Raw genomic sequence first — 21,572 nt, forward strand, 5'->3', positions numbered from 1 at the left:
CATTTCCGTGCAAAATCTGAAAAAGATCAGTCAAGATCACTTTCGGAAAAGATCACTTTTGTAACACCTAAATGCTTTTAAACTGTTTTAAATTTTCTAACAGCCATAGCTCCCAAACCGGATGTTGCGCGCACAAACGGTTTTCACGCCCGTGTATACAAATTATCTGTCTACAGAATATCATACAACAAGAGAAAGAAGGGTTTGGGAGTGCGCGAAAGTGAAAGATTTCTTGCACGTTTCTTCTCGACTTTGGTACCATGCGTTCACATCAACAATTTATATTTCATTACTTTATAGCAAACTGATGTTTGTCACATCTATCTGTAGATATGTTTTGCAGCAGCAAAACGTCCGCCTCGATCCTACTTTTTGTGAGGTTAGTTCTTAATCCGATAGGAAATTTTAGAAAACCTCATGAATTTGGCTTCTGTTTATTGAATTTGCAAGTTGCGTGGTCCCCTTATGATATGGCACCGGATCAGAAAGACACAAAACCAGAACTGATTTTTTTATATTTTGTACTATATTTTAATTAATTTTGAATACTGTACTCGCAATCATGCAACAGCATAGCGAGAAAATATCGCGATGATAATAAAACCACACAGAGCACAAACGAATCTTAAGAAGGACTGGTAGACATAATGCGCGATGCCCTTGCAGTCCTGCGACTTTTCAAAGTTTCAGGAAAGAACCGCATTACGGCAGAAAACACGGCACTTTTAACACGCTATGCCGCCATATTTGTGTTTACTTGCTTTTCTGCCGCAGGCTTAAGGGAATATATGAACCATTGGTGATGTCCGTCGCTGGCTCGCCCGTACATGGATCCGCTAAAAAAATATCAAACCCCAATTAACAACAGTAAACCGACTATCGCTTGTACGGCATAACAAAACGGATTTGTATTTGAATGGGCAAAGTTTTTCCAGCATAATGGCTACAATATTTATTAATAATAATTAAATAATTAACTGATTCGCTTACTATGCCATACGCCACCGGGCCCGCCGTTCCAGCTGTAATACGGCTCTTTAGTGGGGTCATCGGCCACGGGGTCCAAATGGAAACGGTAAGGGAGGATATCGCGAAGGGTGCGGTTATTCTTCCAGGCCCAGTGGTGCGAGAAGCAGCACTGCGTCATCACTAAATAGTCGTCCGGCTTCCCAGGCCTGCAGTCGCGGCAATGAGGATTACCATCCTTGGGGCAGAGCGGCAGGTCGTAATTGACCCGCGCGTTGTAGTCAGTAACTTGTTTCATTTCCTGTAAGGTCAGACCTGGAATGAGGACCATCCCCAAGATGTTCCAGTTGCCAACACCGCCTTCCCACGGCTCCTCGATCAGGACATATGGAGGGCGATCGGAAGGCTGACCTTCTGGAGTGCTGACACGAACATAATCGCCGTAAGCGGTCCACAAGGCTACAAAGCCGGTCGCAAACAATAGCAGAGTATTGAACATCTTCCTTAAAGAAGCTACGGTAACTCGATAAACGGGATATAAGACTGTATGCAGACTATACGCATTTTATACTGCCGTCTGCCGAAGTAGGCCAATTAGAAGCCTCGTCAGCACGTGTCCCGAACTAGCCGCACCCTTTCCAAGCGTCAAGTACCATGTGGCGCCAATAATCCAGAGCATGTTTGGAGAAAGCACTCAATAAACTAGTGATTTTGCTTTTGTAGTTTTCGAGAACTTTGTATCACGACCACAATTTATGCAACTGCATGCAAATTTTTTGGTGGAGTCATACGACTGTTTTCAAGTGGTCGATTCGGAAAAATTAAAGCTTTCTAACCGATAAAGCTATTCTGCTAACGGAAAGGAACTCAAGTGCTCCGTGACGACCAACGTGCAAATCTCCGAAGTGCGTTTCCAGCAATTAGCAATATACATTGGAGAATTGCTGAGTTTGAAACGTTCTTGCAAACAGGCAGTCAAATGGGTGGTGGAATAGCGCGAATCCAGGAATTAATTTATCACCTCCTTAGTAACTACTGTATGCGGCTTTACGTGTCCGAACTTTCCTGGCCCCCATTTTGTACATTCTGCACATTCTGAACAGGTGTTGAATGCAGATTTCTCGTCGAGAATATAAAGCTGCTTAATGGCAATTGCACTGCACACCGGTTGCGCTAAAATACTGACCGCGAAGCATCAGTACAGACATAGATTACATAGGTACTTCTAAATCAGATTCCAGACCAGAGTGCTTTTAAAACACTGACACACATTTAGTGGCGGCCCATGCTGACAGCCTATGTGTGTGTAAAATTGTTGTGAACAGTAAAAGTATAATGTTAATTTTTTTCTTATGCGCTGCAGTTCCGAAATGTAAGATTAAAATTTTCAGTTGCATATTGGCATATTAAGCAAAGATGCATGGTGCGGTATTGATACCCATGTCCGGTATGATTAAGGTGGAAATTACTACTCAGAGTATTTGTTATTATGTAGTCAAAAATAAAGATTCACTGAAAGCGTCCTTATTTTTGAGCAAGAAAGCTCAAAAATTATTATACAGTTAAACAATAAACTTCTCTAGTGTCAACCCATGCGAGGCCTGCTTTGCGCGACAGAGAGAGCGTACACCGAGTTTCGTGATTCCATGGATATACAACAGACGGCAACAATTTTCTCAAAAACCACAACATCGTGATGTAAACACAAAATCTGCCAACAGAACAGCTTCGTTTTATTTGACGGGTTTTACATGCCCAAGGAAAACAAGGAAAAAACGAAAGGAAACCAAAGCGGCGGGAGGGATAGGGGAAGCCGAACAGGCAAACGTTTTGAACTGAGTGGAAACAGTTTGGTACGTGTTCGCTGCTATATATAGGGTTGAGTGCAGGCAGGTTTGGTTCCGCTTCAGGTCCGGAATCCTCTTTCGATCCATTCATAACGGCAAAGAGTCAACCGTTTTGACCTCGTGTAGTGGTTTGCCCCGGGACTACACTTATCCCATACGAAGGGGGCTTATAATTATGATCATAATTATGTTTCTATTTAGAATCTTACAAAAATAATCGAGAACTGAGTCACCTTTTCCACTTTTATCATCAAAATAACATCAAAATCAGAATTAATAAAAGTAGTCCAAATCATCACAAGGCAACTGATTAGTGAGCATTCCTTCTAATATAGAATTCTATGAAGAAGTACAGAAATACCATCAGCAGCGCTACACGACCCCTTTTTCCGGGATAAAAACAGTAGAATAGTGGTTAATAAAATGCATAAAAATATGAGCAACAATTTCAGAGATTAATATTCCATCACAATGTTAGTAAGATCAACAAAAATAATACCATTCCATCGGTAAATCGCCCATCCATCGGCACTCTCATTCCGCATCCTTTTCCATAGGATCATACAGATGCTCCGTTCCAAAGTCGTCTTCTTCCTCTTCTTCCCCTTCGAGACCAGGAACTGGCAGGTCCGCAAGTGGATCGGGCGCGTTATCCTGTACAGGAGCATTAGCAGCCGCTTCTTCCTGAATAGGATTTTCCTGTTCACGAGGATCGACACGTGCCGCTTCGCGAGCGTCCATCTCGTCCAGCATGGCTTCAGCATCGCGAACGATATCACGAGGAACTTTGTACATGTACTCCAGCTGATAGATATGTCGGCGGAAGTACTCAATGCTGACAGGTTAGCCTGCCCAGGCGCGGCGGAGTTTCTCGCGGATCTTTAGCTGCCCGGGTTTCTTTTCCTTTGGCTGGCGCAGAAACGCAGTAGGATGGCGCGGTCCAGCAGGGGGTTGAGGGAAACGGCAAACAGAAGCCGCATTCAACGAAACACTGACAGGTGGTGCTGGCGGTCCACTAATAGGCAGCTGATGAGCAAACTGGTGAATCCAGTTACCTGAGACAGGAGCCGCAGCCCGATATCCTGAATTAGGAGCAACCGCAGACGATCCTGGAATAGGAGGCAGGGGAAATCCTGGTGGTGTAGGATCGTTAACCACTCCAGGTGGTGGAGCGCTGACACGAATTTGCCCACCACGATTGGCACCCGGTCGAGTCTGCGCAGGTACGACGGTGTAGCGGACTCCTGGCGGTGGACGCTCGGTTTCAATATGGTAACCGGGAATGTAGTCACCGTCAGAATCCGGCTCATTCTCGACAACATATTCCACCAGAGGTTCCTGAGTAGGAGGAGGCAAACGCTGCGGAGTGCCAGACGCAGAAGTCCATCCAGGCTGATCCACAGCAACAGGTCCACGCGAAGTACTCGCGCCAACATTCACAGTCAATCCTAAAGAGGAAACACCAACAGCTGAGACCGATCCTAAAGAGGAATTACTATTTCCTGAATAGGAAGATCGGCCATAATGGCGGTAACGAGCCGGCAGACGGGGTATAACCGATCGCATGCCTGGAGACATGGCGTCGAAGTGACGATCATCCATCAGCTGCACATACGCATCAGCAAACCCGAAGCAGGCATTGCGAAACACACGGCGTGTTTCCACATTAACCCGTGCAATATCCTCCGCAGGAAATTGAAAATGATCGGGATCATAACAGCCGAGATCCTCCGCCATTTTTAATGGATGAAATAACCAAAATAAAAAAAAATATTCAAAGTTCTCGACTTGTAGAATTTTGAAATATGGCGTACTCAATTTAGCGAAGTCACGCCGGCATGTTATACCATGCAACAAGTGGCGCCTCCTATTACAGGAAAACTGGCCAATCATCACTGACTGGCAAATTCCACTCACGGGACTGTGATAATGGGCGGCTGACGATCAAAATGCCATTTTGATATCTGACTCATCACAGTAAGAAATTTTCACGTTTCTGTTCAAGAACAAACAAATGCAAAACGCAAAACATTTACCCCTTTTTCCGTAATAATAATAATAATAAAAGATGAATAATTATTTTCTGAATAGAACAACCTTCTGAAATTAGAAATACGAACCACTTGACGGATGACAGAAATATCGCTGTACCTGGCTATTCAGATACGGAATTCCATACGTGGAAAAATTCTGCCAATAAATATGCCACTCTTCCATATTAATCTGATTGAGCGACATTCCTACTTGTAGGATATAACGAAACATGTATGAATCGAAAAAATTCAACTGTTCTACAGTAAGATTTTGAGGAAACCGTAATCCCTGTAAACCATAACAGAGATAAAATTCAATAATTTCATTTCTAGAACTTAGAAAATATTCAACTGGCGCATCTCGAAAAGGGCGCACATTACCAGTACGTTCTGCATAGAAGAAAATCACCGAGCGAATAAATCGTATTGCTTCTAAAAACAGAAATCGACGGTCATTATCCCACAAATATCGGGAAATTAAATCAATTAAGCGATAACCAGCAATAATCCACGTATTCAAGTAAACATTAGGCAGCATAATGTACGAGATAAATCCTCAATAGGAATGTACGACGAATTTTCATAAATTAATTTTAACAACACACTGATACCGCTTTGGCGCTTTGGTGATGCGGCCTGAACGACTGGTAAATGGCACAATGTCGACAGTCTTTTTCCGGTACAGACGCTTCGCCGCTGGCTTCGCTGGCAAGGCGAGATTATCTGACGGCAGATCTAAGGCTGGAATGTCAAGGGCAGTGACTTCTACCGGCTCCGTATCTTTTGGCACATCAGCAATCGGCGGCACATTTTCTAATTCAGAATTATCATTCCTAATAATTTCAGGAACTTCACCAGATGGTCTGGGATAAAAAGGCTCAATTCTACTGATGTTATAATTATCCACTTTCTGACGGAAAGAATGCAACAATTGTAATTTATAGACATTTTCATTAATACGTTCTAAGACCTTATAAGGTCCAGAATACTTCTGTCGCAATTTGTCGGCCTTCTTGACAAGATGTGCAAATTCTCGCACCTTCACAAGGTCGCCTATAGAAAACTCAAGTTTTCGGCGATTTACATCGGTCGCGGCGGCATTCCTATCCTGCCGAATGCCAATACGCGCGCGCGCAACTTCATACGCTTCTTGAAAGAAATCCGTTAGTTTCTGAGAATAATCAGATAAATTCAGATACGTACTGTCTTCCACCGATTTAATAATCGTATCTACTGGAAGTTCATTCTCACGACCAAACATCAACTTAAACGGCGACATCTTCGTGACGTCGTGTTCCGTAGAATTATGCGCTGAGGCGATAAATGGGAGATATTGATCCCAATCACGCTGGTCATCTGACACATACATGGCCATTCCTTCTGCTAAAGGAGACATCTGTCTTTCTACTTGAGAATTACCTTGCGGATGATACGCTGTTGTACGAAGCTGACTAACACCGATTAACTTATTAACTTCGTACAGCAAATTATTTCTAAAATGCTTTCCTCGGTCAGTAAGCAACCGCTTAGGAGTACCAAACATTAAAATAACATTCTGCACGTAGAATCTGGCTACTTCTGCAGCCGACTGGTCTTTTAACGGTCCAGCCCATATATACTTCGTCAGAGCGTCGGTCACAACACAGGCGTATTTATTACCTAATCCTGATACAGGAAAAGGACCTAATAAATCCATATACACAGTACTCATCGGTCCTTCAACAGGAAGATGCTGCAAATAACCTGACATAGGTTTACGAGTAACTTTCCTCATCTGACATTGCGGACACGTCTTTATGTACCGTTTAACGTAATTCACCATATCGTTAAACCAGAAACGACGCTTAATCAGACTTACGGTCTTATCCACGGCCTGATGTCCTGCTAGAGGAATATCATGTACAGTCCGCATTACATCATCCCGTAAATGTTTGGGAACCATGAGACACTTTACGTCAACACCGTTCTCTCTCCTTTTGTAATATAGGACCGAATTACGTAGTTTATACTGACGGTGATACGAGGCAAACTGAGGATCGGCAGGATTTTCCATCGCATCCACGATTTTCTTAATAGAAGGATCCAATAGCTGTTCTATCTCTAGAAGCGCTCTGTGATCGGTTTTAACGATGAAATGATTAAATTCCAAGTAATGACGGAATTTCTCGTAAGAAAATATTATCGCTAATAATTCGAGATGCGTAGCCGGATAATTACGCTCAGCTGTGGTCAGCGACCGGTTACAAGTTGCCACAATTTTACCTTCCTGGCTCAGGATACCGGCAACACCAATACCACACGCATCACATTCCACTACAATTTCTTTCGTAGAATCAAAACGAGTTAAAACAGGCGCATTACTCAACGTTTCTTTCAGATCATTAAACGCCTGTAAATGTACTTCACTCCACTCCTTTTTAAAATTCACATTTTTTCTTACTAAAGGAGAAAGTACATACGTCATATGACTCATATTCACTCAAAATTTCCTATAAAAATTCGCAAGTCCTAGGAAACTCTGTAACGCAGTAACACTATCAGGAACGGGAAATTTCCTAATCGCATCCAAATACTGCGGATCAGCCTTAATTCCTGACTTATTAATAATATGTCCTAGGAACTTAACCTCATGTACAGCAAGTACACACTTCTTCGGCTGAATTTTTAAACCAGCGTTTTCTATTAAAGAAAGAACAATATCCATCCGATCACACCACTGATCGAAATTTTCAGCAAAAATAATAATATCGTCTAAATAGACTAACGCCATTGTCCACTTTACTTCTGATAGAATACCGTCCATTACACGCTGGAAGGTAGCGGGACCGTTGCAAACGCCAAACGGCATCCGCTTAAACTCAAACAACCCATCTTGGGTACAGAATGCGGTTTTAGACTGATCCTCAGGTGCAATAGGAATCGCCCAATAACCGGACTTACAATCTAGCGTTGTATACCAGTCACAATCTCCTATCGCATGAAGGATATCCTCAATAATCGGCATAGGATAAGAGTCTCTAACAGTTAATTTATTTAACTGCCGAAAATCTAAGCAAAAGCGGACTCCAGCGTCTTTCTTTTCTACTAACAGAATTCTATTAGACCAATCAGATTTAGAACGCTGGATGACTCCTGCGCTAACATCTTATCAACTTCATCCATAATTAACTTTCTACCGGTCCAGTCATACCGGCGAGGCGTCTGCTTAAACGGCTTCGCATCACCCGTCCTAATATAATGAAATTCATTAGGAACATTACCAAACGGTTCCTTCTCTGTAGGAAATAATCGTACATGCTTCCGCATTAATTCTTTAACTCGCTGATGCTGCTCCTCATTTAAATTAGGATTTAATTTGCACTCAGCGAAACTTGTCTCAAATTCTTCATCTGTCATGTACACATTCTCCTGACCTACACTGCCAACCGACGCAGGAACATCAGGATTTCCCTTAAAATTCTCTAAACTACCGATCATAACACCTTTCTTAATAATAATATTATTAGTAGTACGATTTTCTAACCAGAATAAAATCGTATCATTTTCACAATTAACCACCGCATTAGCCAGCTGTAGTCCTATGCCTACATTCTTGGCCCGGTTTGGCAAAAACATATATTCACCATCTCTTATTTTCTTACGCCCGGGGCTTAATTCAATGACTACCTGAGTCCTAGGAGGAACCTGAACATGTCGGGCAGAATAGACTGTTACCGGCCGGGCCAATCCACTCTCCGCAACACGTCCCACTCGGCGTTTCGGCGGCACTACCTTAGCTGTCTGCGGTTGCGGTGACTTCTCCAATCCAGAACGAGGCTGCGCATTCCCCACTCCGGAAACTGGTTTTGCCACGCCCGCAGGCACCGGTCGCACAACAGGAACATCCGAGGTCCTCTGCTTCACACTGGAACTTACACTCACACACGAATCATCACACTTCAGCCTTTCCAGGCGTTCACGCATTTCTACTGAGAAGTCATCAAGTACTCGTGCATCAAGATTGGCGTTCAAACCATCATCATTAATAAATGAATTACCCAAACTCAACAATTCACGGGTCAACCTTTCACATTGCACTTTCTCCTCTTCTTCAAAAGAATTAATCAAAGAAGGCACTTGTACTTTAATTGTCGGAAAATAATCTCGATAATCAAAAGTTATCGTTTTAATTTTCTTAAAGAAATCCGTTCCTAAAATTAAAGGATAAGGCGTACTTTCTTCTCTCACAAAGAGACTGTGCTGAAACACAATATCGCACATCTCTAAATTGGCTTGCAAACAGAAACGAAACTTCGGTAATGATACACCATTAATACCAATCACATTCCAATGCTGGTAATTTGGATCAATTTCCTGATAAAGGATTTTATGATTATCACAAAATTCTTTCGAAATCATAGAAATTGCAGCACCAGTATCAAATAAACAGCTGATTTCACGATTATTTAATTTAATTCCCATTAGCGTATCTGGACCATAAACTGGGCATTCTGCCTTAGAAAGCTGCTTCTTGTACAAAGAATTAACGTAAACCGTACTCATATACAATTTATCCGGAGGCTTTCTCACACGCGGCACAGACTCACCTCCCTGAGCTGCGCCTAGGCGTTTTTTGCTGGATTAAACGGCGGACGATTACCCGCCGCCGACGCTGCACGCCTTTCGTCCAAGAACTTGCGCCGGCGCTCTGCCATCATCTGATTCCCGGTACGGATGTTGTCCGGCCATTCAGACTGCGGCACCGACGGCCAACGGCATTCACTGCTGATATGGCCATGTTCTGCACAGAAATAGCACTGCGGGACAAAACGACGCGGTGGCGGAGTTTGCATGGGCGGTCGCGGGCGAAATTCCATCGGCATTCCAGGCTGGAAATTCATGCCACCATCGGGCACCGGCGCGACTGCCGCATCCGCATAGGACTGCTTCGGTGGCGTTTCCAAGGCACTGCTGGACGGCGCCACATCCGCTGACGACTGCATCCGTGGTCCGGAATTCCGATATCCGCCCCAGCGGCCGCTACCATAACCACTGTAACGACCAAAACCACGACCACGTCCTGTATAAGGAGTCTGATAATACGGTACTTTCGGAACCGCCGGCACGCCATTCTGACCTTGCATAGGTTTCAAGGCATGCACAACCGACGTTAAATCTCCTATTGACTTAGGATTCCGTGCAATGATAAAATTCTGCATTACCGGAAAATTTCTAAAAGAATTCACCAGATACTGTACTTGTCTGGACGGAGACATTTCCGGGTCAACATCATCCATCGGGTCCGCCATCTGCTGAATGAACACATCAGCATCCATCAATCCGTCATACACGGCGGAAAATAACTGCTGTTCTGCGGAGAATTCCCGTCCTTCCGTCCCGAAACGCTGGAGAAGTCTGTCTCTCCAATCCTTAAATGTCCAGGATGCCGTGTCATACCGAGCCATCAGTTGGCCGTGAAACTTCTCGGCAGCGCCTTGTAAGGCATAACTAAGCTGCACTGTCTTCATCTGGTCGTCCCACTGATTCAGTTTGGACACAGCGTCAAATTTCCCAAGGAAACTTTCGATGCGTTCATCCTTACGTCCTGCAAAATGAGGAGTTTTCATCCGCATAGCTGGGCCACGTTCTTCAATAAACTCCACAGATGAGTCAGACATGACAGATTCCTTTGAAGGAGTGTGCATCACCGAAAGGCCACGAATATCCTCTGTACGCGCACGCGGCATAATTTGATGCGACTTTTCCATTGGAGCCGAAGATTTCTGCCGCTTCATCTTGTCAAAATCCTGTGCTAAGGAATCCACTTTCGCTGCCATCGTGGCTTTCCATTCATCCATTTCTTGCATCTTAGAAGTGAACGACGATTCGTGCTTCAACAGCTGCTGTGTCACCAGGCCAAAAGCCGAGTTAACGTCCTGCTGATGATGCTTCCACCGATCATCATTCTTTTTCTCCATCGACAAAATATCCTGTTTCAAGAAGTTATTCATCGTATTCATCGTACCAAGTATAATCCTCTCAAAGGATGTCAGCACATCTTTCAACGCGTCAGCAACACTATCCGACATGTCAGCAGGCTGAACTGGTGCACTGACATTCTGTACAGAAATGGGAACGGTACTGGAAATGGGATGCATCTGTGCACTCACTGTATACGTCGAGGAAAGTGATCCTGATGAAGGAACTGATGTACTGTACGTTGTAGTGACAGTAGGCAAAGAAACTGCAGAGACCGTCACTGGGTTGCCGAAACTGGAAGTCACAATCGTCCGTAATGGAGATGATGGCACCGCTGGGGAAGTTCCAATTCCACTCGAACTGACTGGGGCCTGAAGAGAGGCTGGCAATGTCAAGCTATTGAGCACAAACTGATTCATCACCGGAAGTGTTCGGAGTGGAGATCCCATTCCAAATGGAATGGAACTCGGAAATGAAAAATTTCCAATCCGGTTCTTCGACGCCGAAAATAGCTGATACGGGTTCTCTCCAAATCCTACGTCCGACTCCAAGAATCCCGTATTCTGTAATTCATTGCCATCGACTTCATCTTCTGCATCAGAAAGTCCATCGGAAATAATACTGGGATCCGCTGCTCGTTTCTTCTGAAAGAGAGAATCCACTTCTGAATCGATACGAGTATTTCGTTCCTCTGCTGTCTCAGCAGGAGCGGCAGGGGCAAGAGGTTCGTCGGGCAACGTTTCAATTTCTTCCTGAACAGGAGTCACAGCTTTCTTTGGCGGACTGCGGAACATCTTACTGCTTCTGGAGAAGATATTTACAGATGGCTGAATAGAGTTTGCAGGTGAAAACACAGGCACAGGAGCTGAGACTGCACTCGTAGTCACAGTCGCAGGGATACTGAGCTTCTTCACGTTTCCTGTCTTAGGAACTCTGGGTTTCCGGACTTTTTTCACAGGAGTTACTCTGAGAAGTCCACTACGAGTACGAGGACGATCGCTCGCTTCCATCCAGGAAATACCACAAAACTAACTACTGTTCTATCCGAAAGGCGATAAATTCGTACTTGCCAGGAGCGCCAAGTGTAGTGGTTTGCCCCGGGACTACACTTATCCCATACGAAGGGGGCTTATAATTATGATCATAATTATGTTTCTATTTAGAATCTTACAAAAATAATCGAGAACTGAGTCACCTTTTCCACTTTTATCATCAAAATAACATCAAAATCAGAATTAATAAAAGTAGTCCAAATCATCACAAGGCAACTGATTAGTGAGCATTCCTTCTAATATAGAATTCTATGAAGAAGTACAGAAATACCATCAGCAGCGCTACACTCGTTATATTCAGATTCTCCAGTGAGAATCTTTCTCATAAAATGTTTGGTGCGCTCATAAAATGCTTGGATCGGTTTGGCGCGTTCGACCAAAAATAGCGGACGCCATGTTCATCGGCACGATGTGGGAGACGTGAAAACAAACAAACAGCACCCGGACACTCTACGCCCCGCCGTTGCTGCTGATCGCGGGATGGGCAGCGGTAAAAGCGTTTCTTTGGGCTTTCCATCGCCGCTCCACCAGGACACTGAAGATCACAGTGAACACGATCGTCAGCACGCACTGATAGACCCCTCAGTCTCATTTAAATCTTTTTTCATTTATTTGTATTTGAGCAAAATTACCAGTAAGTGCTATGATCATATACTTGCTCAAAACGGCACCCTGGCAAACGCCAACTTGTTTGTGGTTTTAGATGTTTGTATGAAATTTTCCATTATCATCGGCAATCTGTAGCACGAGCGTCCTTCGAGTCCTAACTAACTATGCATTTTACATGCCGCCATATTAAATAAAGAGTGCCCTGAAGGTCAAAACCGAATAGCAATATGTCACTATGTGAATAAGAGGTTTGTAAGTCTTTTGTTACTGTCCATAGAAGAAAGACGTTTCCCAGCCGCCAGAACATCACTGGATCAAGCTAAGCAACCGGTTCCTGTGAAAGGAAAAGTTGTTCAAGGAAAGCATTGGATACATGCTTATTAAACGGTTCAATCTTTCACTTTCAAGAAAGACCGCTGGAAGCATTGTATTCTCGGTAAAGCGTGACAAGAAACCGATGCTTTGCCTATGTTAAGTCGATATGGTTGACGCGCTTTCCCATAGTCGTCGCCGATTACCTGGAATTCTGCTCATAACTAGGGGCCTTTCATGCAGCTACAGATAGATACTTACGTTTCCGCTGGACTTTGACTGCAGTTTTTATGCAAAATCAGTTTATGGTAGTCGCAAAATATATGTGTTTCTTTATGCTGTCTGCATAGTTACCCTGCAACTTGCAAGTATGGATCGAAAATTCCAGATTGAAAAACTATCCGTAAGGATATCAGGTTTACGGCTGCTCGGACTATTGATGGTATTGGTTGTCTCGGAAGTGGCATCTCACATCAGGTACATGGCAGTACATCTCTTGCAGAGTTGCTTAAAAAATTATAACAATGGACATACGTATCTGATGATGCGTACTTGAATTTTAACGTCTACTTAATTAAATTTCTTATTTTCGTGCACCTGTAAGTCTGTGCAACAGAGCAAATTAATACTTTCCAGAATGCTATCAAATTTTTGTAAATAAATTGATTTTTTCTGCTGTTCTGTATAAACGTTGCTCAAAGACTGGTCAGGACACAAAACTGGTTATCTGAATTTTAACTGTTTGCTTTTTTTTCTTTTCCAGTTTAGTTTATCCCCGAGCTAGGCAGTATCCCATAAACGCCTTGAATAATAGGGTTGCTCCGGTTGGACAGTGCGGAATGCCAAAGGGAAATGGTAAAAGCGTTTTTCGGTTGATTTTCGACATGCTCCGGGGATAGACGTAATTTTACGTATTTCAAAATAAAGACGCCTAGATACCTGATAATTTCAGACATAACGGAGCTACTGATGGGAAGCTCGTTTAATGTTACCTGGACAGTCGGCGAGATGCATAACGTACGGTTGTAGCAACTGTAAAATTCGGTGTATTGTCTTTTTATAATATTGTGCAGTCAGATTAATTACATGGTTAGGTTTTCGTTTTCGTTAGTTTCTGTTTTTTAGGGTGGATTTAGAATTGAGCTACTGGATAAGGAATACAATCTGATTTCCACACTGGCTCCACCTAATGGAAAATCCAACGAATTCGTGGGAGATAACTGGGCAGCAAACATTGGCTACGTCAGCCTACCGACTGAAGTAACCTGTGGTCGTTGTGTTATTCGAGTCATACATCAGGGCGTCGGCCCGGCTTGGGCCAACCCACCCGGTGTGACGGTTCCGCCGGGATTCCGGACATGTGCCGATGTTAGCATCGTGGAGCAAGCGACAAGTAAACTTTGATAATTATTATGCTTGCCAAATCAATTGTTTTATAGATTTGATTTTTAGACGATAGATCTCGTTGTACGAATCATGGAACGTGGAAAGACGGAGTCTGCCAGTGCGACAGACCGTTTGTCGGCACCTTCTGCGAATTTGAAGGTGCGCTTCTGATGCTGCTTTAATACAGTATTTACTGATTTAAGTAAGAATACGCGTATTACTATTATCAAGAAATTAAGTAATAGAAACATTTATGGGCTAATTAATTATTTCGAAGATCACAAAAGCGTCCAAAAATGCCGAATGTACAGGGTACTCGTAGTAACGATTCTGATTTTTTTGTTTAAATTATTTTAAGTAATGTAATTGTATTAATTATATTTGTTATTGCGCGCTAACAGGTGAATGGACTAATGGTCATTTAGGTGTCTAATTTTGTAAACATTTTCTTTGTCTTCATCGTTTCCGTTTCGGAATCACAGAAGAGTGCTGGGACGACACAGACTGTGAAAACGGCGGACAGTGCATCAACACCCATGCCCAGTTTTATCCCAAACGCCAGTGTTATTGTCCGGTTGGGTCGTTTGGTCCGAAGTGCGCCAGCCAGTCAGCAGTCAAGGACTTCAGTTTCCAAAAAGAACTGTATAGAAAACGCTCATCACCATATGGTAACTTCACGTTCTACTGGAGAATTCTATCGGAAATTAAGGAAATCGAAGTGATCCTTGAAGCCGGTACAACCAATTGGGTTGGTTTCGGATGGCGACCAGAAGGTAATCCTAATTGATAAATCCAATCAATAAGAGGTTAGATCCCTTTTAAATTCTGAACTCCGAAAACATATCAAATAAAAAACCAAACAAATACAAATTTAAATGACTCAGCTTCAAGAATTTACGCTGTTGGGGAAAATAATAAATAATGAACAATAATAACCTTTAAGCAGTGGTATTTGGTTGTAACATTTTCCTTTTAGTGTCAGCAAAAATGTTCTGTATAAACAGAAATCGTATTTAGTGCAACTATAAAATTATGCCATAAAAATTGCATTGTATTGCAAAAAGTGTCAGGCATATTTAGATTCGTCTCATCCATCAAGGAAGTGGAATCCTGTTTAAAAGTATTCACTAAGCGTTTCTGCGTTTTAGGACTCAACACCTCCTGCAAAACATTTCCGGTCATTCCGAAAGAAACGGTCTCATCCGTCTCAAAAGGTAGAGAGATCGTTCGCTGTCGTTATTTTGGCTACAGCATAAAAATTCTCACTGTGTGCATTAACCTGGTTGTCTTTTTTTTTACAGACGGGGAAGTTATCCAAACAGTTGTGGACTTTCAGGATCAAAGATTTTTAGCTGGTACCCGGTGCAAATCGCTCTTTGCAATATTTACAATTTCTTTGCACAACATTTTCGAAGATTCGTAACGGTTGGTGTACGATGGAATTGCAGGGCCGTTGCACCCGATGTCGTGCAATGATATTACCTACGCCGCTGCCCACGGACAGTACTGCCGCGTTCGTGACCTTTATACTCGGGATATCTCTACACCGCTGCCGGATGAAATCTTTGGTGGGGAACAAAGTCTTACAGCTGGCAGTTGTTATGAGGATCCCGTCACCGGAATTCTGCATGTTATATTTCGAAAAAAGCTTCAGGGTACGTTGCAGTACAATGCCTTAATTTTTCTAGACGTACTCAACTGTTTGTTATTATATATACAGCATCCCATCCCACCGACCACTCGATTAACAACGGCGTCATGCATGTGATTTGGGCAGTGGGAGAAGTGCCGTTCATTCCAACAACTGATAACAACGAGGTGTACCAAGAAGCCGTCAAACCAAGCTTCCATCGAAAGGGCGAACTGAACAATCATCCGCATTCACTCCAAACCAGGGGCTTTTTCAAAATTAATTTAATAACTGGCGGGTCGTACTAGCGTTTCTCTTAAATGAAACTTCAATACGTTTGCTCTGAATACGAAATATCTGCGAAACAGATCTGAAAAATCAAGCTTTGTTCTGCTAATAATTATTCGGTTGCCAAACATCCTGAACGAATCAGCGATTCTGTACTGTATTTACACGCCTACGATATCAAGAATCAGTAAAACAAACCATTGGACAATGTGTGGAGAAACTAGACAGTTGCATTTTCGAGTAAAGCGCTTTCGTGCATTTTGTAGCCTTATTATTGACATACATTGGTGCAATTAATAAAAAACGTAGTTTAATTTGAGTTCTGCGTGGTCGGCACGGTGGCATCGGCAATCGTCCCCTTGCCGGATATGGCCGGAAAGTTACCGGTGACTTCCGGCTGAATCCTGGCACGTTTCAGCGCAGGGATGATTTTGCTGGATAGTTGCTGCAGACGTCGCCGGTAATCTTTATTCAGCATTAAGCAAATAGCCTATAAAACGGCATTCTTATACAAAATGCAAAAAGAGCGGCATGGATTACATACCGGCACGGAAGCGTAACCCAGTAGGGCCACGGCCCGCAACGTCAACTGCAACACCGGATCGGTTTGATACGCTCGACCGAAGATGGTGGACGCCATGTTCATCGGCACGATACAGGACGTGTAACAAATATAGCATACAAGCAGCATTCGGACACTCCGCGCCCGTCGCCGCTGCAGCTGATCCCCGGGGCGGATGGCGGCCTCCGCGTTTCCGCGGGCTTTCCACCAGCGCACCGACAGGACACTGAAGATCACGGTGAACACGACGGTCAGCACGCCTATCGGGAGGAAAACCGCGAAAAATACGGAGAAGAAGGAAGATGCGGAGTCTGTGTACTGCACAACGCATGCTCCCCAAGGCGGCCCGCTCTGAAAATTAGTTTAAGAATCATTGCGAGAAATAGTTAAACTGATCAAGAAACGAAGAATTTTGATGTAGTCAAGGCTACAATTTGATAGAGCGTGACTGCAGCCGCATAAAGCTAACAATACCACCTACAGATACATATCTTCCATCTATATCGATCCTATGATTAGGGAACGTAATCTCGACGAGCATCAAATGAATACATGGAATTTCCCGAAAGCGAAATAACTTCCGTCGTTCATAAATTGAACGTAATAAGACTTCAGACAGATCGTGATAAAAGACGCTGTTCCCGAGTTTGATTGATCAAATGAAGTTATAAAATGCTGCAGATATTATTGAATCATTCGAATGTCTGCTTCGGCACTGCATGCATTAGATATCCGCTGCATGCATTAGATATACACCGGGGCTTCCAAGTTTTTCTATCAAGATTTTTTGAAGAACGTTTACGTTGTAAACTAGGTACATTGTTATGGTGACAAATCTAACATAAACAACGCCGCGTCATCAAACAATTATTAAGCTAAATGACCTACTCACTTAAATTATAACTATTTACGTTAGGCAAAGCAAGTCTAATGCAAACGCCTGCATAAACGATGATGCTTGAGGTCTCAACGCGAATTATTTATTTAGCGTTGTAAGGGATCTATTATGGGCATTGGGCACCAAGGCATCTATCACTGCAATACGCCAAAATAAAGAAAAAACTGGATCTCGCCCAATTTATTAAGCGTAGATTTTATAAGTAGAAGTATAAAAACAGATAACTGAAGTCGTGTTCATAACCGCATGTCTAGCTTCCGCTTAACCTGCACATTCTTGTTGTGGCCATGGCAAGCTGGTCAGATCAGGTATCAACACATGTTCGATACCCAACTCACCACAAACTTCCCCGATGACAGCTGCTCATAATCCCGCTCTACATAAGTAATTACGTGGTTTGTTTGCGTTAGCCATTTAGTGAAAATGCGGTCCCACTGTCGTTCCACAAGAGGAAGGGCCTGCGCCCTCATGTATAATTCACATCGGCCTACATGGGGCCCGGCCTTATATGGCAGCCGTAATTACACCTGGCTCTCTTGCATCATATTCAGCAACCATCGACATACTGATTGTCATAAACAACCATCTGCGGGGCGCAGGATGAACTAGCAATATAAGAATATAAGTTTCAAGCACCCAGAACACGGGTATTAGTACTAGGCCAGTAGGCCTACAACAGGGACACACAAACTCGTTTTCTGTTGAACCTTCTTGCGTTTTTCCTACTAAAATTTTATCAGGTTATACTGTTTGCCATGTCGTTGCCAAACCTTGACCGGCGCCGATGACAGGCTGCGTAGTGGCTCTGCAGTCAGTCAGCCCAGCTGCAGTACGGGACAAAAATATTTATTGCACATCGGTTAAACAGCATCGCTAACGCTAACGGTCTGGCTTGTAATTGTTGAATTGGTCATCGACCAAACAACAATGAAAAGGCCAGACCGTTGCCATTTGCTTATTTATTCCATAATAATACATACATAGCTGATCACCGTACAGTTATCTAGGAATACTACCCTATGGGACCGCGCAAAAGTTAATCATCATTTTTGTGATTGCCAGGAATGGTTAGGTTGTCCATCACAAAGTTGCGAATATTACCTTCGGTTTTAGGACCCCTGTTTTGACCATTTTCTTAGCCCAAATAATCAGCGCCGCTGTCATTGCTACGCTGAAATTATTTTGGCGAAACCACTGTGTGGAGCGGAACTCTATGCGGAATCTGTGATGAATTTTTTGATTAGATTAGGGATGCACCCATAAAACGAATGAAGCCACCCGGATTAAATAATGTTTTTCATTTAATCGAGTACTCTCTGTCTTTGATCTTTGTGAATGGATATTATTCTGGCCATATTATGGATTCATCTGGTTATCTCACTTGATTAAACAGTGTTTGCTGCTCGCAGATCCACAAAATATCGCAGTGAGTACTCTATGTATGGTTACACTAACAGGCAGCTTAGACGATCGCTATAATACTTTCAAAATATCCAAACCATTAACATTTTACTAACAACCATGGGCGTATTGCATCTGTCAAAGCATTCATTTGCGATTATTTGCGAAACAGCAGTATAGCGCACTGTTTCAAAGGATTTGTACCGTTCACTGCGTGTCGCTTTATGGGATTCATGCACTTGGTGCCGTGGAGTTTATGCTGCGGTTGTACATACGGTCGCCGTGTAAAATCTAAGCCGATTACGACGACAACGGACAGGAAACTTTCTTGGCAATCAAAAGCAGCTCTGGGCGTACACAATTACTGTTCAAAATAGTCGATGCGTCCAGAACTTGCTTTTGATTGAATTGGTTAGTGTCCCGTAAATACCGAAACGATTGCAGACGCACGGTGGCAACGCCCATGACGACTGCGATATCATTAATTTTCTAAGCTAACACTAGCCAGCTGTTAGTTTCCTCACGGCACAACCTCTACGAGATGATTAAGATGCATTTCTGATTTTGTCTTTTATAGGTAAATTGGTCAAAACTATTAAACCACGAGCAAACAAAACTTTGAATGTACCTAGCGCTCAACAAAGAAGATGCTACGTTTGAACGCATATTGAGCAAACAAACATTGATTTATGTTTAGACGCAATAAGTTTGTGAGGCACACTGTGTGATGGTTTCATAATTTTCCTTTCCGAACTGTTGAACCGTGGACCGACTGCTCGATTTTTAGTTTCCTGAGTTCATCAAAGCATTGGAAATAAATAAGGAGGTTGCACCTATACTTGCTTAACTGTACGTAAGTTTTGCCTTTGCTTTTCGATCTTGCACACTTATGAACATAATTTTGTATCCGCGCGTCTCAACTTGACCGCTATAATTTGGGCGGTCGTTTTTCCGGCCCCGGACATTTTAGACGGTTTAAGCGCCAAAACGTCGGTCGGGCGTCTCCGACATTCGGATGTTCTGGATGGTTACACGTGTCCGTTCAGTACAGTGTATGACCGGCATTAACAACGCTCGTAGACATTTACTTTGGTTAAACACCCGACAAACCAACAGCACGTTTTCGCATAAATCGTGGGAAGTCAGTGCTGTAAATCGCGTGCGCCAACTCTTCCATACGGCTTTAATTACTGTATGCTGTATGCGATTCTGTGTATCGGATAACCGAGCCATCACTCCATTTGATGCCTTTTAATTACGATTGAAAAGGTGGCGGAAGCGAACACCAACTTACCTTAAATTCCCCGCCAACTTGAGACACTATTAACGCTGTCAGGATAACCGGCAGCAGCCACGGGATACCGACCATCACCGTTAACGGCACCGGTCGAATCCAGTGGAAGTAATGATGAGGGAAACAGATGGCCACGAACCGGTTAACACCGATCATCATGTCGGCTAGTGTGACGCTTTTGGTCAGCACGAGGAAAATAAACATTGCCGCACGGCAATACGGCGTATTAGAGTTGCTGCCGCCGAGCGGGATGCCCTGAACGGACGCCGTCACCAGCGGCATCCCCACGCCACATTGTAAAAGAATGCTGATGAGAAAGTTGAGCAGCAAAACGCCAGAGCCGGTGCGGTAGCGCGCCGATGATAAAATAACCCCGATAATTGCCAGGGAAAATATCGTCCCAATTAGGCTGAGAAAAACGACCAGATAGAACCATAAGTGAAGTGCCGCGTGGTGGACAATCCATGCCGGTTGTGTTTTGTTGATGGCGACGAAATTGGTAAGATTGGTGAGCATCGCGGCACAGCAACAGTCTGCCGGAGCAATGGCAGTTGTTCCGGATATTGACTACGCTCGTTGATATTTGAAGATGCACTGTAAAAGCGGGAATGAGATTGTGGCCGGCGCGTGACACACACTTTAACAGATCAACTGGGTTGCCTGATGTGCTCTATGGTTTATTGTCACGTATGTATTGGATTGACTGATGAAATCCGCGTCGATAACCTGGCAGACCATTGATGCGGTTAATTAAGGGAATGCAGCAAGGGTTACAGAGGTGGGGAATAGTGCCGTTATACCATGGCGGATAACTGGAGCAATCACTTGACAAAATTAAAAAATCCACTTGAAAATAATTCACGTGCTCGGGCAGCGTATGTTACTCGGTGAAGGGTAGTTTATTTACCGCGAAGTCTAAGTCATGCCGTCAATATCAAATTATTGATATTTCCATTAGCTGATGGACGTATGGCATAAATGTCACTTCAACCGCGTTACTTACATTTTTTTTATTCTTTTTATATGCGGATCTACGTAGGTTTTGCCGGGAAAAAAAACAGCAAGCCGCAATTTAATTGTCAAGCGGGCTTAAATCGATTTTCTTGGTGTGACGACTGAGGTTATGCAGGATACAGCTAATAAACTGCACCTATTCCAGCTGTCGGTACCCAGACAGACATGAACGCATACTGTATGCGTAAAAATCAAGCGTTAGTTACTGTATATTGAACATCGATGACTCGATGGAGTGCAGAAAGTGCTATTATGCAAAGCGGCATCAGCCACGCTCTACGACAACGCAACCCGGAAGCATTGACTTTATTGGCGATACTGT

The 21,572-nt window shown here is 43.4% G+C and overlaps 2 protein-coding genes across 2 annotated transcripts; one reads left to right on the forward strand and one right to left on the reverse strand.

Moving 5' to 3' along the window:
• Nucleotides 1-544: 544 nt before the first annotated feature.
• Nucleotides 545-1,484, reverse strand: LOC129598486 (uncharacterized). Its single transcript, XM_055496408.1, has 2 exons — nucleotides 991-1,484; nucleotides 545-836 (listed from the first exon to the last, which is right to left on the reverse strand). Exons 1-2 carry the CDS (start codon nucleotides 1,463-1,465, stop codon nucleotides 754-756), a joined length of 558 nt encoding a protein of 185 aa, XP_055352383.1. The 5' UTR covers nucleotides 1,466-1,484; the 3' UTR covers nucleotides 545-753.
• Nucleotides 1,485-12,956: 11,472 nt separating this feature from the next.
• LOC129598464 (uncharacterized) lies at nucleotides 12,957-16,273 on the forward strand. Its single transcript, XM_055496379.1, has 10 exons — nucleotides 12,957-13,254; nucleotides 13,541-13,632; nucleotides 13,730-13,794; nucleotides 13,903-14,170; nucleotides 14,230-14,322; nucleotides 14,646-14,936; nucleotides 15,312-15,377; nucleotides 15,465-15,518; nucleotides 15,612-15,818; nucleotides 15,884-16,273. The coding sequence occupies exons 1-10, from the start codon at nucleotides 13,148-13,150 to the stop codon at nucleotides 16,099-16,101; spliced, it is 1,461 nt and encodes a 486-aa protein (XP_055352354.1). The 5' UTR covers nucleotides 12,957-13,147; the 3' UTR covers nucleotides 16,102-16,273.
• Nucleotides 16,274-21,572: the final 5,299 nt, after the last annotated feature.

Source organism: Paramacrobiotus metropolitanus, unplaced genomic scaffold (genome assembly GCF_019649055.1).
Source record: "Paramacrobiotus metropolitanus isolate TYO unplaced genomic scaffold, Prichtersi_v1.0 Parri_scaffold0000123, whole genome shotgun sequence".
In the NCBI taxonomy this organism is placed as follows: Eukaryota; Metazoa; Tardigrada; class Eutardigrada; order Parachela; family Macrobiotidae; genus Paramacrobiotus; species Paramacrobiotus metropolitanus.